We start from the raw sequence: 15,687 nt of genomic DNA on the forward strand, positions 1-15,687 counted from the left end.
GGAAGAAAGAATAAAAATCCTATAATTCCAGAGAGAATCATGTTGATATTTTAGCATAGTTCTTGCTAGATATTTTTCTATGTACATCTTTGCTTAGTTGAAATTATACTGCACATGGCTTTATATTTCCTGGTTCTTCGTTTTACTTATTGATTTTAATTTTTAAAAAGTAAGTAATACATTCACATAATTTAAAGCTCAGAAGGTACAAATGGATACAGAGTGAAGAGTCTCCTCTGAAATCTGTCCCTCAGTCACCTAGTTCTCCTGCATAACAAAAATTACTATTTCTAGTTTTAAACATTTTTGATATGTGTATCCTTCCAGAGATATTTTATGCATTGTGTTCAGGTTCTTTTGCTTAATATTAAGACATATACATTTCCCCATCTTTTTAAAGATTTTATTTTTAAGGGCTGTATAATATATTTTTTGTGTGTGTTTGGGGAAGATTAGCCCTGAGCTAACATCTATTGCCAATCCTCCTCTTTTTGCTGAGGAAGACTGGCCCTGGGCTAACATTTGTGCCCATCTTTCTCTACTTTATATGGGATGCCGCCACAACATGGCTTGACAAGCAGTGCGTAGGTGCACGCCTGGGATCCGAATCTGTGAACCCTGGGCCACCAAAGCAGAGTGCACGAACTTAACCGCTGTGCCACTGGGCCGGCCCCTTATATAATATTATATAGATATATAATAATTTCTTTAGTCATGCTTACATATTAGACATTAAAATTGTTTTCAATTTTTCATTTTTAGTAGCTTTGCAATTCTTAGTGTTTAAACTAAAAGAATCCATTGATCTTTTTAGTTTAGAAATTATAAGTCTTTGACAATAACTTTCCTTGAACAGATTAGTTTTATTTTAACTCTATTCCTGAAAGCAAGTCTATTGTTTCTTCTGCTGAAATTAGTTAGTCAACCTGGGTTGAAACAATCTTTTATCCACATGAACTGACCTCAGCTGGGTACCGTCATATCCTCTCATAGTCCAGAAAGAACCTCTCCCTGCTCAGTGCTTCATAAAAATTTATTGTAAGAATGCACCAGTAGAACAAACTTTCCACTGTAAGATGAATAAGGCCTGAGGATCTAATGTAAAACATGGTGACTACAGTTGGTAACACTGTACTGTATAATTGAAATTTGCTAAGAGAGTAGAACTTAAATGTTCTCGCAAAAAAAAAAGATAAAAAGATAAACATGTGAAGTGATGGGTGTGTTAGTTAACTGGATGGGGGGGAATCTAGATGTATATGTCAATTATACTTCAATAAAGCTGAAATTTTTTAAAAAGAGAGAATGCACCAGTAGAGTTGATGGCATTTTGATCTCACCATCATCGCTAAACCCTATATACTGGGAGCTCATGGGTTCACAGTATCGTTGGCTAAAACTCCTTTTGGAGCTCTCTCTCTAAAGCAGAGAGTGGAGATGCGGTCAAACGCACACAAGGAGAAAGACATTGAAAACAGCGTGGCAATTAAAAAAAAGATGGTGATCCAAGTAGTAAACATACCCAAGAATAAATTAATGTTTATGCTGCTTTTAGAGGACTGTGCAGTGTAGATGACCAAATGCTGACAGCATTGGTTCTTTATGGATTGGTCAGAAAAAACTTGCTTCCTTTAAAGGAATATTCAGGGAGTTGGCAGTGAGTAGAGAAAGGAGAGGAAGCCTCTGCAAAGTAAGGGACAGGCCACCTACTTCCAGTATAGAGGAAGGTGTGTGTGAAGTTGAGCTATTCAGAGTGAGAAATCTGAACCTAAGCTATGAGGAAATTAACATAAAGGGACCAAGAAGAAGCCTGGCAGAGGAAAGGAAAATACTTGTTTGAAAGATTTGTAGTAAAGAGGGAGAAACATGAGCTTAATATAGATGGAACTGTCAAATATGAGCCTAACTTTCAGAAAAAAAGTTAAATCAGTGAGGCTTCATTTCATGCTTTTTTATGTAATTCTCTCCCAACCAACCCAACTCCCAGCCCATCCTACTCCTAATAAATAAAGTCCATTGACCTTGCCCCATTCCTTGATATGGAAATTTAGCATGTTCTCAATTTGATGTAAAGGGTTACAGCAACTGCAGGATCTAGCCCGCTCTTCTGACTGTATTTCCAAATATATGTTATAATATTAAGCTAAAACTCTTTTTTATAGAAATGTTCAAAGTGACCTTAGGAAAAAGAGTAATTCAGAAGTAAGCACTCCTAGAGACTGCAGCTCAGGTTTGAATTATCTCAACTCATGAAACTGGTTTTAGGTGACCTTTGAGTGTTTGAGCACCTAGGTAACTGGCAGAAGCAAATATAAATCCTCTTTAAAGAAAGATAGCATATCCCAGATTTCAAGTTTTGCAGATACAATATCTGGCACACAATAAAAAATAATCAGACACACAAGGAGTAAAATAACATGAACTAAAATCAATAGAAACAGCAGACAATAGAGACACACCCACAGAGGCTACAACTATTAGAGTTTGAGACACAGCTTCAAAATAACTATATTATTAAGGTCAAAGAGATAAAAAGAAAATCAAACAAAACTGAGGATTTCAACCAAGAACAAGGAAACTAATACATCAAATGGCTAGTCTGGATTAAAGAATACAATTAAAAAAATTTAAGAGCACATCAGACGCAACTGAAGAGAGAATTAGTAAACTGAAAGACAAATCAGAAGAAAGTACCTAGAATTAAGTGGAAAAACAAAAGAATAGAAAAATCAGAAAAGATAGCAAGGCATGTAGGACTTCAGTGAAAAGCTCAAACATATGTTCATTGGCTCTCAAGAAGGGAAGAAGAGACTGAGGCAGCAGCAACATTAAGAGATAATGGCTGAGAAAATTTCCCAAACTGGTGAAAGATAGCAATCCATAGATTCAGTGAGTCCTATGAATCCCAAGTAGGATAAATACACAAACAAACACTTAGACACATCATAGTAAAACTGCTGAAAACCAAAGACAAAGAGAAAATCTTAAAAATAGCAAGAGAACACAGATCACCTTCAAAGGAACAAAAATACAGATTTTTCAATGGAAATAATGGAAACCAGAAGATAACAAAATATATTAAAAATACTGAGAGAAAATAAGAAATAACAACAACCAATCCAGGAAGCTAAACCATGTTTTCTGCAGCAATTGTCCCAGAATAGTCAGAATATGAACTGCCAGATCCTTGTTTTTTGCCCCCACTTTCAACTCAGGAACAACCAGAAAAAGCCAAATATGCTCCCAAACCAATCACACAAGATGCCCTGCTTCTAGTTAGCCCATTTCCAACTTCCCCATGCCAACAACCTCCCATCAGAGCATACCTGACTACTTCCCTTTTTCTCACTATAAGCTTTCACACTCCTCTGATTGCTTTTGAGTCTCTTCACAATACAAGTGATTGTGGCTGACTGCCTTGCTATAGCAAGCTCTGAACTGTTCACATTTGGGAGGTTTTTCAATTTATTCCCATACTTCTAAAAATAAAGCCCCAAAATAATCTGAGAGTTTTTTGTTAATTGGGCTCCAATTAATCAAATTGTTACTATACTTTAACACAGCCTTTAGTAATTTAAATGGAACCATTTAAGACAACTGATACCCTAATTACCCCTTATTCTAACATGTCCAATAGATCAGGTCTCCTAAGGAGCTCTATATAACAATAGTTAGATCAGTTTCTGTTTTGTATATTCTTAATACTAAACACACATGAGTTACAGTCATTAAACTTATAAAAGCCTAATACATATGACTTATGAACCTCATATATCTATTAATGGCCAAGTGGTTATACTCTTTCCTTTTCAAACTAAACTGGAACTTCACCAGAACCAATTAATTTTAATGATTTAAACTGCCAGTTATAAGGTAAATAAGTTCTGGGGATCCAATATACAGCATGGTAACAATAGTTAACTATACTGTATTATATACTCTAAAGTTGCTAAGAGTAGATCTTAAATGTTCTTGCCACACAAAAAAATTGTATTTATGTGAGGTGATGGAGGTGTTAACTAACCTTATTGTGGTAATCATTTAATCATCTTGCAATATATATGTATCAAATCATCATACTGTACAGCTTCAACTTAATTCCATGTTATATGTCAATTATATCTTAATAAAGCTAGAAGAAAAAAATTTTTGTTGATTTCATTGAAAAGAAAAGAAAATTGCCAACCTGGAATTCTATACCAAGTGGCATAGCCTTCCATAAAAAGGTAAAATAGATATTTTCAGACAAACAAAAATAAGAGAATTCATCATCACAAATCTCCAATAAAGAAAATATTTTTGTTAGCAGAAGGAAAATGATACCAGATAGAAGACTGGAAATACAATAAAACATGAAGGGCAATAAAAAGGGTTAAATATATGGATGAATCTAAATGATATTGGCTATATAAACCATTAATTATAGCTTCTTTTGGCATTGAAAATAGAGAATTAAAATATAAAACAACAATAAGGATGGAACATGGAGTAAGTAATGCTGGGACATGGGTCAGTAGGACATGGAATAAATGGTGTAAAGTATTCTTAGGTTATTGTGTTGTCCAGGAAAACGATAAAAGTATTGATATTACACTTAATTAAGAGAAATATGCATGTTATAATTTCTAGCGTTGCCACTATAAATATTGTAAAAGAACATATGACTTTCAAGACAGGAAACAACATGTGTTGGAGAGGATGTGGAGAGAAGGGAACTCTCATACACTGCTGGTGGGAATGCAAACTTGTGCAGCCACTATGGAAAACAGTATGGAGATTTCTCAAAAAAATCAAGGATAGAACTACCATATGATCCAGCTATTCCACTGTTGGGTATTTATCCAAAGAACTTGAAAACACCAATTTGCAAAGGTACATGCACCCCTGTGTTCATTGCAGCGTTATTCACAATAGCCAAGACTTGGAAGCAACCTAAGTGCCCATCAAGGGACGAATGGATAAAGAAGCTGTGGTATATATACACAATGGAATACTACTCAGCCATAAGAAACGATGAAATCCAGCCATTTGTGACAACATGGATGGACATTGAGGGTATAATGCAAAGTGAAATAAGTCAGAGGGAGAAGGTCAAATACCGTATGATTTCCTTCACTAAGTAGTAGATAATAACAACAATAAACAAACACATAGGGACAGAGATTGGATTGGTGGTTACCAGAGGGGAAGGGGGGAGGGAGGAGGGTGAAAGGGATAATTCGGTACATGTGTATGGTGATGGGTTGTAATTAGTATTTTGGTGGTGAACATGATGTAATCTATGCAGAAATAGAAGTACAATGATGTACACCTGAAATTTTTACAATGTTATAAACCAATGTTACTGCAATAAACAAAAAATTAAAAAAAAAAAAAAGAAACAGAACAGGCAGGATAAATAGAAAATACTGAATAATATGGTAGAATCAAAACTACACATATCAGTAATTACCTTAAATGTAAATGGACTAAATACCCCAATTAAAAGACAAAGATTGTCATATTGGATTAAAAAACAAAACTGCTATTTATAAGAGACATATCTAAAACATAAGGATCCAGAAAGTTTAAAAATACAAAGATGGAGACAGATTTATCTATCATACAAATACAAATCAAAAGAAAGTTGGTTATAGGTATCTTATATCAGACAAAGCAGACTTAAAGTCAAAAGCATTTTTAGTGTCTTTGTAATGACAAAATGCTTCATTTAGCAGGTAGATATAACAGTTTAAACTAGTATGTACTTAATAAATAGCTTCAAAATATATAAAGCAAAAACTAACTGAACTGAAAAGACGTAGACAAATTCACAATCATATTGGTAGATTTTAGCACACCTGTCCCAGTAACTGATAGAGGATATGAATAACATAAATAGTAAAACAACATAAATAGTAAACTTGAATATATATTCACATATAAAATATATATTATAATATTAATATATTATTACAATCTATATTAATATATATTCACGTTTATTTACATAAATAATATATGTAATTTTTATATAATATATCATTTATATATAATTAATTATACAAACATTTAATTTATATATTATATAATTTGTATAATAAATAATATAATATAAATTTATATATATAAATAACACTGCACATAACAACTACAAAATACATAGTCTTTTTTTTGTGTGTGAGGAAGATTAGCCCTGAGCTAACACCCATTGCCAATCCTCCTCTTTTTGCTGAGGAAGATTGGCCCTGGGCTAACACCTGTGCCCATCTTCCTCTATTTTATATGGGATGCTGCCACAGCATGGCTTGCCAAGCAGTGCATAGGTGCACACCTGGGGTCCGAACCTGTGAACCCCGGGCCACTGAAGCAGAGCACATGAACTTAACTGCTACGCCATCAGGCCAGCCCAGTACATAGTGTTTTGAAGTACCATATAGAATATATACAAAATTTGAGCATATTTGGGACATAAAATAAGTCTCAACAAATTTCAAAGGATTGAAATTCTACAGATTATGTTCTTTGACTAAAATGTCATTAAGCCAGAAATCATAATAAAAAAATTAAAACTAAAAAATTCTTTTATTTTGAGATTAAGAAACATATTTCTAATAACCCATGGGTCAAAGAAGAAACTACAATGGAAATGGGAATATATTTTAAACTAAATGATAATGAAAATGCAAAATATCAAGATTTGTGGGATGCAGAGGAATTTATATGTTTAAATACATACATTTGAAAAAAAAGACTGAAAGTCAATGAACAAAGTCATTTAAAAAATTAGAAAAAGAACAACAAATAAAATCCAAAATAAAAGGAAATAAGGATGGTAGGAGCATAAAGAAATAGAAAAGATACTTTCAATATAGAGAATCAGAGTCCACAGTTGCTATTTTCAAAAGACTAATAAAGTAATACAGCCCTTGCAAGACTGATAAAGAAAAGGAGAAAAGTCACATATAACCTGAAAAATGAAAAATGGGACATTACTATAGATCCTACCAATATTAAAATTTTCTAAACAATTTTATGCCATTAAATTTGAAATTTTAGATAAAATGGATAAACTGACATAGGAAGAAATAGAAAACCTGACTATTCCTTTATTTAAAAATTTGAATCTAGGGGCCAGCCTGGTGGCATAGTGGTTAAGTTCAGTGTGCTCCCCTTTGGTGGCCCAGGTTCACGGGTTCAGATCCAGGATGCGAACCTACAGCACTCATCAAGCCATACTGTGGCAGCATCCCACATACAAAATAGAGGAAGATGGGCACAGATGTTAGCTTGGGGCCACTTTTCCTCAAGCAAAAAGAGGAAGATTGGCAACAGGTGTTAGCTCAGGGCCAATCTTCCTCACAAAAAAGAAAAAAAAAATTTGAATCTATAATTTAAAGCCTTCCAACCAGAATGCCAGGACCAGATGGCTTTACACACAAATGCATACAGATATTAAAGGAAGAAATAATGGCATTCAAACACAAACTAAAAACTGGAAAAGAGGAAGTATATACCAACTCCTCTTATGAGACATGCATAACCTTGATATGAAAACCTGCCAAGGACATAGGAAAGGAAAATTTCAGGCCAATCTTTCTCATGAACTTAGATTCAAAATCCTAAACACATTATTAGCATAACAATTTTAGCAATTTACAAAAAGGATAATGCATCAAAACCAAATTTGGTTTGTTCCAGAAAAAGAAAGTTGGTTTAAAATTTAAAATAATTAATATAAGTCAACATGCTTACAAAATGAAAGAATAAAATCGTATGATCATTTCAATAGATGACAAAATTCAATATCCATTTATAATTTAGTAAAAATTTTTTAGAAAACTAGAATTAGAAAGGAACTTCCTTAATCTGATTAAAGATGCCTACAAAATTACTTTAGCAAATATCATTCCTAATGGTAAAATCTTTCTCTTTTAATAAAAATCAAGACAAGATGTCCACTATCACCATTTCTATTCTGTGTTGCATTGGAGGTCCTAACGACAGTGTCCAACACCTCATGGGCATGCTGAGTATGTGCTTGGCATCAGCAAAGCATTCACCAAAAATTTATTTTAAAATAATTCTAAATCTAAAAAAGAGGCATTAAAGTGAATGCAATAGTGCAATAATTCCCTAACTACTCTGCCCAACTACCCATTCTTCCTAGAGCCAATCTTTTTAAAAATATAGATCAGATTAATGCTTAAGATGTCCAGGACATTGCCATGACCATCTGACTCACCTGCCTCTTAATTCCATTTTATTTCCCTCTTCCTGTTCTTTGCATTCCAGCCTCACCAGCTTCTTTCAGTTTCTTAAAGATGTGCTGCTTTTACACCTAGGCCACGGCAGGAGCTCTTCTCCCAGCCTGGGACCATCTCCACCACTGTCTTACCTAGTTAGTTCATCCTTCAGAATTTAGCTTGCTAGTTTAGGTGTGACCTCATCAAAAACTACAGAAGTCCCAGTAGCAACAAACACATCTAGCACCCAGATCTTGCTTTCTAATAGATTCTTCAATAAAAGGAACCAGGGTTACCGGAAAAAATGGCTCATTCTAGAACTGGGGCAGAAAAAAAAACAGGATGAGCCTGGAGCATCTAGTAATGTCGAAAAGTAAGGAAGTGATCAAAACATACATACACACTCCAAAATGATAGGAGTATGTCAAATGATAGGAGCCAACTGAAAAAGCTCCCAATGGCCAAAGCTGGAACAATCAGAGCAACAAAATAAAGAAGCATGGATTATTATCGAAGGGATAAAATAAAAATCCATGAGTCTATATTGATATACTTAAACGATTGAGTAAATTAATAAGTGGGGGAGAAGAGATAAATCTCCTGTGCAGAAGAATTCCAAATAATTTTTGTAAATACTCTGCTCTCAAGGAGGAAATAGCTCCTCATTCCTTAAGTGTGGGCTGCCCATTGTAACTCCCTCCCAAACAGTGTAGATTAGAAAAAAGAGAGGAACTTCACAGTGGAGAAACCTGCTAAGCACCAAGTCAGCCAGGTGATCAAGGTCAATATCAACAGTGATGTCATGTTGATATCATGTACCTTTGATATTATATGATGAGAAAGGCATTTTACCTCTGTGGTCTTCCTCCCTAAAACACGTAACCCCAGTCTAATCATGAGAAAAACATCAGACAAATCCCAGCTGAGGAACATTCTACAACATATCCAACCAGTACTCTTCAAAACTGTCAAGCTCATCAAAAAGAAGGAAAATCTGAGAAACTGTCATAGCCAAGAGGAGCCTAAGGATATACAATCACTAAATGTAATGTTGTGTCCTGAATGAGATCCTGAACAGAAAACGGACATTAGATAAAAACTAAGGAAATCTAAATAAAGACTTTAGTTAATAATGTGTCAGTATTGGCTCATTAATTGTGACAAATGTACCATACTAATGTAAGATGTTAATGATACGGGAAACTGGTGTGGAGTATATAAGAAATCCCTGTTATCTTCGCAATTTTTCTGTAAATTTAAATCTATTATAAAAAAGTTTATTAAAAAAACAACTAAATAAGCCCTAAATACTAGACAGAATATGGTATACTCCCTCCCTCACCTTCCATAAATTATTCAAAAGTCTGCCAAATCTTGGCTTGAATATGGAAATATTATTCTTAAACTAGGGAGTGGGCACACAGGCTTTTGTTGTATTATTCTCTATGTCATTTTGAATGTCTAATATTTCATTTTTTTAAAATGCTAAACTGTAAAGCAATTGCATAGAAGTCAAAATGTTGATTTCTCCCATGATGGCTACTTAGATGCTTGTCTTTTTGAGGTATCAAATTATTTGAAAATAATTTTTCAGTGATCCTGCTTTGCTGGTGCCCAAGCATGTGTAGAGTGCCCATGGGGTGATGGACACTGTTTTGGGGGAAGCAGCAGAGCAGATGTAGCTCCAGGTCACATGAGCCCACAGCTTCCTGAAATTTTCCTTGATTTATACTTAAGAATTTTTTCCTGACAATTTAATATCTATCTATCCCAATAGATTATTAGCTGCCTGAGAGCAGGGGTGACTGTATATATATTGATTACCAAGGCACCTGCCATACAATAAGTGGTCAATAAGTATTTATTGAATGCATGAATGACTATAACTTAATGGTTCAAAGCTCAGGTCCTAGAGTTACCCGGACTTGAGTATGAATTTTAGTTTCCCCACTTACAGGAAAGGGGACAATACTAGTGCCTATTCCAAAAGGTGCTTTACGGATGGATGAGCTTACTGAGGGTTCTTTATAAATGTTAGCTATAATTTTTATTAGGTGCTTGTTGAATTTAAGAGGTTAATATTGTAAAATGCTTATCATAGTTCCCAGCACAGGGTAAGTGCTTCTTGTTTGTTTGTTTGTTTTTTAAATGTTGCAGTTGAACAAATTAAATTGCATTCACTTTGTGCAGTCTTTGGAAATGCTTCTACATTCTTTGGAAAGAAAAAGCCTAAAATATATACTATAAATCCTCATTAGTTCAAAATATATTACCCTAGAATATGGTAATTCAGAAAGGAACCTAGTCTGAACACCTTTGTAGTATTTATGGAGAAATAATTTGTACTACAAAAAAAGAATCATTAAACCATTTAAGAAAATGGTTTTAGAGCACTTGGGCAATACCATTCATATGTAATTAGCAGTCCAACTTTGCACGGGTTTGTTACCCATCTCCTAAACATTGGTTTTCAAAATTTTTTATCTTGATCAAAATGTAAGAAATATATTTTACATGTGACCCAGTATATGATAATACACATATGTATGTATGTGTGTGTGCACATATATATATATGCATGTATATGTATATATATAAATACATGTGTGTGTATAATGGAAGCAATCGCCATCCTAGTGAAGTGATAGATGCACTCTGATTCTTTTTTCAAGTCCATTCCATTCTATCCATTCCAATCTGTCTCATTTAAAAAATGCTAGTCAAGGGCCGCCCCGTGGCTTAGTGGTTAAGTGCGCGTGCTCCGCTACTGGCGGCACGGGATTCGGATCCCTGGGGCACACCAACGCACCGCTTCTCCAGCCATGCTGAGGCCGCATCCCACATACAGCAACTAGAAGGATGTGCAACTATGACATACAGCTATCTACTGGGGCTTTGGGGAAAAAAAAGGAGGAGGATTGGCAATAGACGTTAGCTCAGAGCCAGTCTTCCTCAGCAAAAAAGAGGAGGATTAGCATGGATGTTAGCTCAGGGCTGAACTTCCTCACACACACACAAAAAAATGCTAGTCAAGGGCCGGCCACGTAGCTTAGCGGTTAAGTGCGAGCACTCTGCTACTGGCAGCCTGGGTTCAGATCCCTGGTGCACACTGATGCACCACTTGTCCCGCTGTGCTGAGGCGGTGTCCCACATACAGCAACTAGAAGGATGTGCAACTATGACATACAACTATCTACTGGGGCTTTGGGGAAAAAAAAGGAGGATTGGCAATAGATGTTAGCTCAGAGCAGGTCTTCCTCAGCAAAAAAAGAGGAGCATTGGCATGGATGTTAGCTCAGGGCTGATCTTCCTCACACACACAAAAGAAATGTTAGTCAAGATCTACTAAAATGATTTAAACATCCGCAAATAGTTGGAAACCTATAGCTTGATAAAAACAAAACTGTTCTAAACCAGTGCTTCTCAAACTTTATCATGCATCAGAATCACCTGGAGAACTTGTTAAATAGACAGCTGGGTGCCAGTAGGTGGGTGGTGGGTAGAGAATTTGTACTTCTAACAAGTTTCAAGGTGAATCTGTTGCTACTAGTCTGGGGACCACAATTTGTGAATCTCTGCACTAGACAATACTAGTGATCGAAAAAATCAAGCCCCAATAAGTTTCCATATGCATGTGTGGCCCCAGCTTTACTTTCCAATTCATTTACTCTTTGCTTTAGAGTCAACCCCTACCTGCTCTGGTCCTGGGCTAATTCTGGCTTCCACCACTTTTGGTGGGCCTGGTGTTCCTATTTTCCTTATGAGCCAGAATGTCCACTACTTGATAATCTCTCTCTCTCTCTAGAAAAGGCCAGAAGGTAATGAGGTTACTGGGATAGTCTCACTTGAGTGACAAACATAAATATCCATCTTAATAATTCAAGGGACATTCACATTTGATGTTTTTTCAGGAATCCAAAATGATTTAGTTACTGCCCTGGTATAAAGTCCACCAGAATGTCACAGCAGTGCCTCGAGGCTGTTCACTCTTTATGACTTTTGGTTATTTTCTTTTTCCAGAAGGAGGGGTAATGTATAAAGTTGTAAATGAAAAGCTTCCTCATTCTTGATCAATTATTTCAATCAAAAGAAGGTATAACAAATACACATTACAAGGATTCTTTTGGTAGAATCACCATTAGCTAAACAGAACAACGGACTGCAGTTAAACCCTAACTCTAGTTGAGAAAGAAAATGACCTTTAATTGTAAATTGATGAGGTTTGGGCAATGGAGGAACCTCAGCCCAAGAGGAAATTGGTGAAATCAAATGTGAAGAAGTCTCATAACTGATATCACTAGGGCAAAGAGATTAAATAGATGGTGGCGTTGGACCAGGCAACAGCAGTGTGGCAGCTGAATTAGATACTAGCTTCTGTACAAAAGAGAGAATAATACCTGGGACCCAGGTGGATGCAGGCAGGGAGAGGCTACCAGTGGAAATGAGGAAATTGACTATTTCACCAGGGAAGGAAGCAGCAGCTGAAAGTAGGAACCAGAGGTTTTTGGTTGTCCAGAAAAGAAAAGGGCACTGATATCCAACTGAAGCTTTCAGGGAAGGAGGAATTGGGTGGCTCCAAGTTCAGAGAAGGGCCTAGCATCTGAATTCATCTCATGACTGGTACTGGTTCTCTCTTTTGCCTCTCAGGCTTGAAATTGTCTTACTTTCTTTTCAGTAGGTGATTGAGATAGGAATTTCCCCACGTTTTATGGAGTAGATACTCTATAACAAGAATGGTATTTAATTTCTCTTTGCCCACAGTATGCAAAACCAAACAAACTTAGGTCACTTCTTCATAAAAACCAGCTAAATTTTGGGTTTTGGGGGAAGTAGCCAAGATAGATTCTCATTTTGGGGTACAAAATTGCTGGAGGGAATCATTATCGGCAGCTTATTCACAGTCACACAACCTTAAAATGCCTTCGGCTCTAAAAGTAGTACTAGTTGCTTGATTTTGGCTACTTTTGTCTTTGCAGTCCCATCCCCCATCTCCTCTTGGGAGCCTTGGGATTCAAATGTAGATGAAATGCAGATTCTTGGGAGAATGGAAGAAGTGATTGGTTGGGCTGTTGAGTGGAAAAGGGGAGAACCTCTAATTTAAGATATTAGTCATTGTTCTGCCGAGATGGGGAATGGCTTTCACTCCTGATCTGAAGAGTCTTAAGTGGTACTGACTGTCGATTACCAATTGCTCGGATAAATTTGGAAAAGGAGTAAACTGGTTTATGTTGGTCTCCACCACTGGCTCACATCAGGTAAGAGTTGAAGCTTATTGCCGGTAGATGTGTACAGTATTTTAATCGAGTGTGTGTATGTCGTCTCTCTTGTTGACCACTTCTATAACCTTTAAGATTTATATATTTTACTAATACATACTATTGTGCTGCATGTGTTTTTGGTACAATGCAGATATCTTCCTTGATGTGGGGATGTGATTTCACTTTTATACTCAATTCACCGAGAAAATACTTTCACAGCACCCACACACATGGTCATGGTAACTACTGCAAAACTTCACTATTTCATAAAAGGTGGTATAAATTCAAAGCCACTAAACCATCTTGGACTTCTGTTATGAGGACTGGCAAAATGTTTATACAAAAAAGTAAGGGGAGAAAGCATAATTTGCTTAAAAGTAAGACAAATTGAACTAATGAGGTAAAATATGTACATAAGCAAAATAGCATGCAATAAACCAGTGGGTGTCTTAGGTGGAAGGGAGAAGAGAGGAACAAAGTGGACAGTTGAAGATTTGCTCAATTTTTCAGTCACTGGTTGGGTACCTTAGTACCAGTCTCCTCTACCAGGGTTCTCAATTAAGATGGAAAGCAATTAATTGTTAGAGGAGAGAGGTAGCTAGAGCTGAACTGAGGAGAATGGTTTACTCCTGCTATTGTTATGGAGGGGACCTCTACTCAGTGGTTACTCTTTCAATGTTGATGATTAATCACAGCAGCATCAATAATCCAGGTCATCAGGATTAAGGGTCTGTGTAAATTGACTTTTCAGAGTTACTTTTTTTAGGCTGTAATTCCTTCCTCCCCCTTCTTTTTCCACAACGAGGAAAGTCACCTCACACTATGATTATGTAAGTCAAATGTAGCTCAATATCTGAGTATGGTTGGAGGTTTTTCTATCCTTGTTTCGTCCTCCCCTCCCCTTGGTATTTGAGACTTTAGAGACAATATATTTAACATTAAAGACCGTTAAGCACATGGTGGAGCAACTTGTGGATGCTTAACAAATTCTGTTCTGATAGTGGCAATAATTAGGATGATGGCCTAAAGAAAAAGAAGAAATGTTCATGTTTATATTTACATCGGTCTATCAATGTATACAGGTTTATATGTGAGATGTATCTGTTCATTTCATATTGAGGATCCCTTTTTTCTTATTTATATTTTATTATGTTAGTGTTTTTAACCATCTCCTGCAGGTATGTGAGCACTTGCCGTAGCATGCGCTAATTTCTCTGAGACTTCGCAGGTATATGAAGTCCTAGTCTTTGCCTTCAAGAAGCTTACAACTTACATTGATGAATTTGTGTGCCTAGAGAGACAATAATCAAATGCAGCAAATAATGGCAATGCTAAGTGAGAGGAAAGAGGCGCTAATATTTGGAGGAGGGAGAGAGAATTGGCTGGGCCATCAGGGAAAGAGGCAGAGCTTGAGAGCGCCCTGACAGGTAAAGGAAGTGGAGACTTTAGTTTTTGATTCTTGTCAAAGCGTTTGATAATGGGAATTGGAAGTGTGGGTATTAGGCTTTTTTGTGGACATTGGAATTCCAATTCATTGAATAAAAACTTATGTAGAGAAAGGTGCCAGGGACTGGAGACTCAAATTTGAAGATGAGATATGGGAGTTGGTCATACTCTAGAAGGACCAACAGTTAAAATACATCGAAATAAGTGCTGCAATAGAGCACGACTGAGTGCTTCAGGTGCCGTTGGAGAGGCAGTAATTTTGTTGTGGAAGTCAGAAGGCTATGCTTTTCAGGTGACGTCGGAGCTGGAGGTTAAGGTTGAAAGGGGGCATTCTAGGCAGAGGGAATTTCAGGTAGAAGCACCGGCGTGAAAAGAATGGTGATTTTGACTTGAAGTGACTTGAAGGGCAAGCGTTGTGCTAGTTCCCGGACGTGGGGAGGGCAGGAAACTCAGCGAGGTCTGTGGAAAGCCTTGTGGTTGTTAAACTGCATATTCGGGGCACAATCGAATTGGGTTTTAGGAAGAAAACCGGCGGGACGAGGGAGGTCAGTGAGAAACTAGAGCTAGATAGAGCACCAGGAATGGCGTGGCAGGAGAGGATGCACTGGGAGAAATGTAATAGTTGGTGGTGGCTTCCAGGTGTAGGGCGTGAGGGAGAATGTGAAAAAACGTCTCTGCAGCGCCCCGTGGAGAAGTTCCGCTGTGTTCCGCAGGAAGGTTTGTAGTTGCCCGCTGTTTGGGGAAGCCGGGCCAGGAAA

At 36.6% G+C, this 15,687-nt stretch overlaps 1 protein-coding gene across 3 annotated transcripts in view; it reads left to right on the forward strand.

Annotated features, from left to right (window-relative positions):
• Window positions 1–13,326: 13,326 nt before the first annotated feature.
• CDYL (chromodomain Y like) overlaps window positions 13,327–15,687 on the forward strand; it is a 186,046-nt gene continuing 183,685 nt past the window's right edge. For all 3 annotated transcript variants that reach the window (XM_087437939.1, XM_087437942.1, XM_087437941.1), the window contains exon 1: window positions 13,327–13,480. In XM_087437939.1, coding sequence (XP_087294065.1) covers window positions 13,451–13,480 — 30 coding nt within the window. In that variant the 5' untranslated portion in view covers window positions 13,327–13,450. The remainder of the gene's footprint in view (window positions 13,481–15,687) is intronic.

The sequence above is a fragment of the Ceratotherium simum genome, chromosome 13 (assembly GCF_057802395.1).
Source record: "Ceratotherium simum simum isolate JZ-2026a chromosome 13, ASM5780239v1, whole genome shotgun sequence".
Lineage (NCBI taxonomy): Eukaryota > Metazoa > Chordata > Mammalia > Perissodactyla > Rhinocerotidae > Ceratotherium > Ceratotherium simum.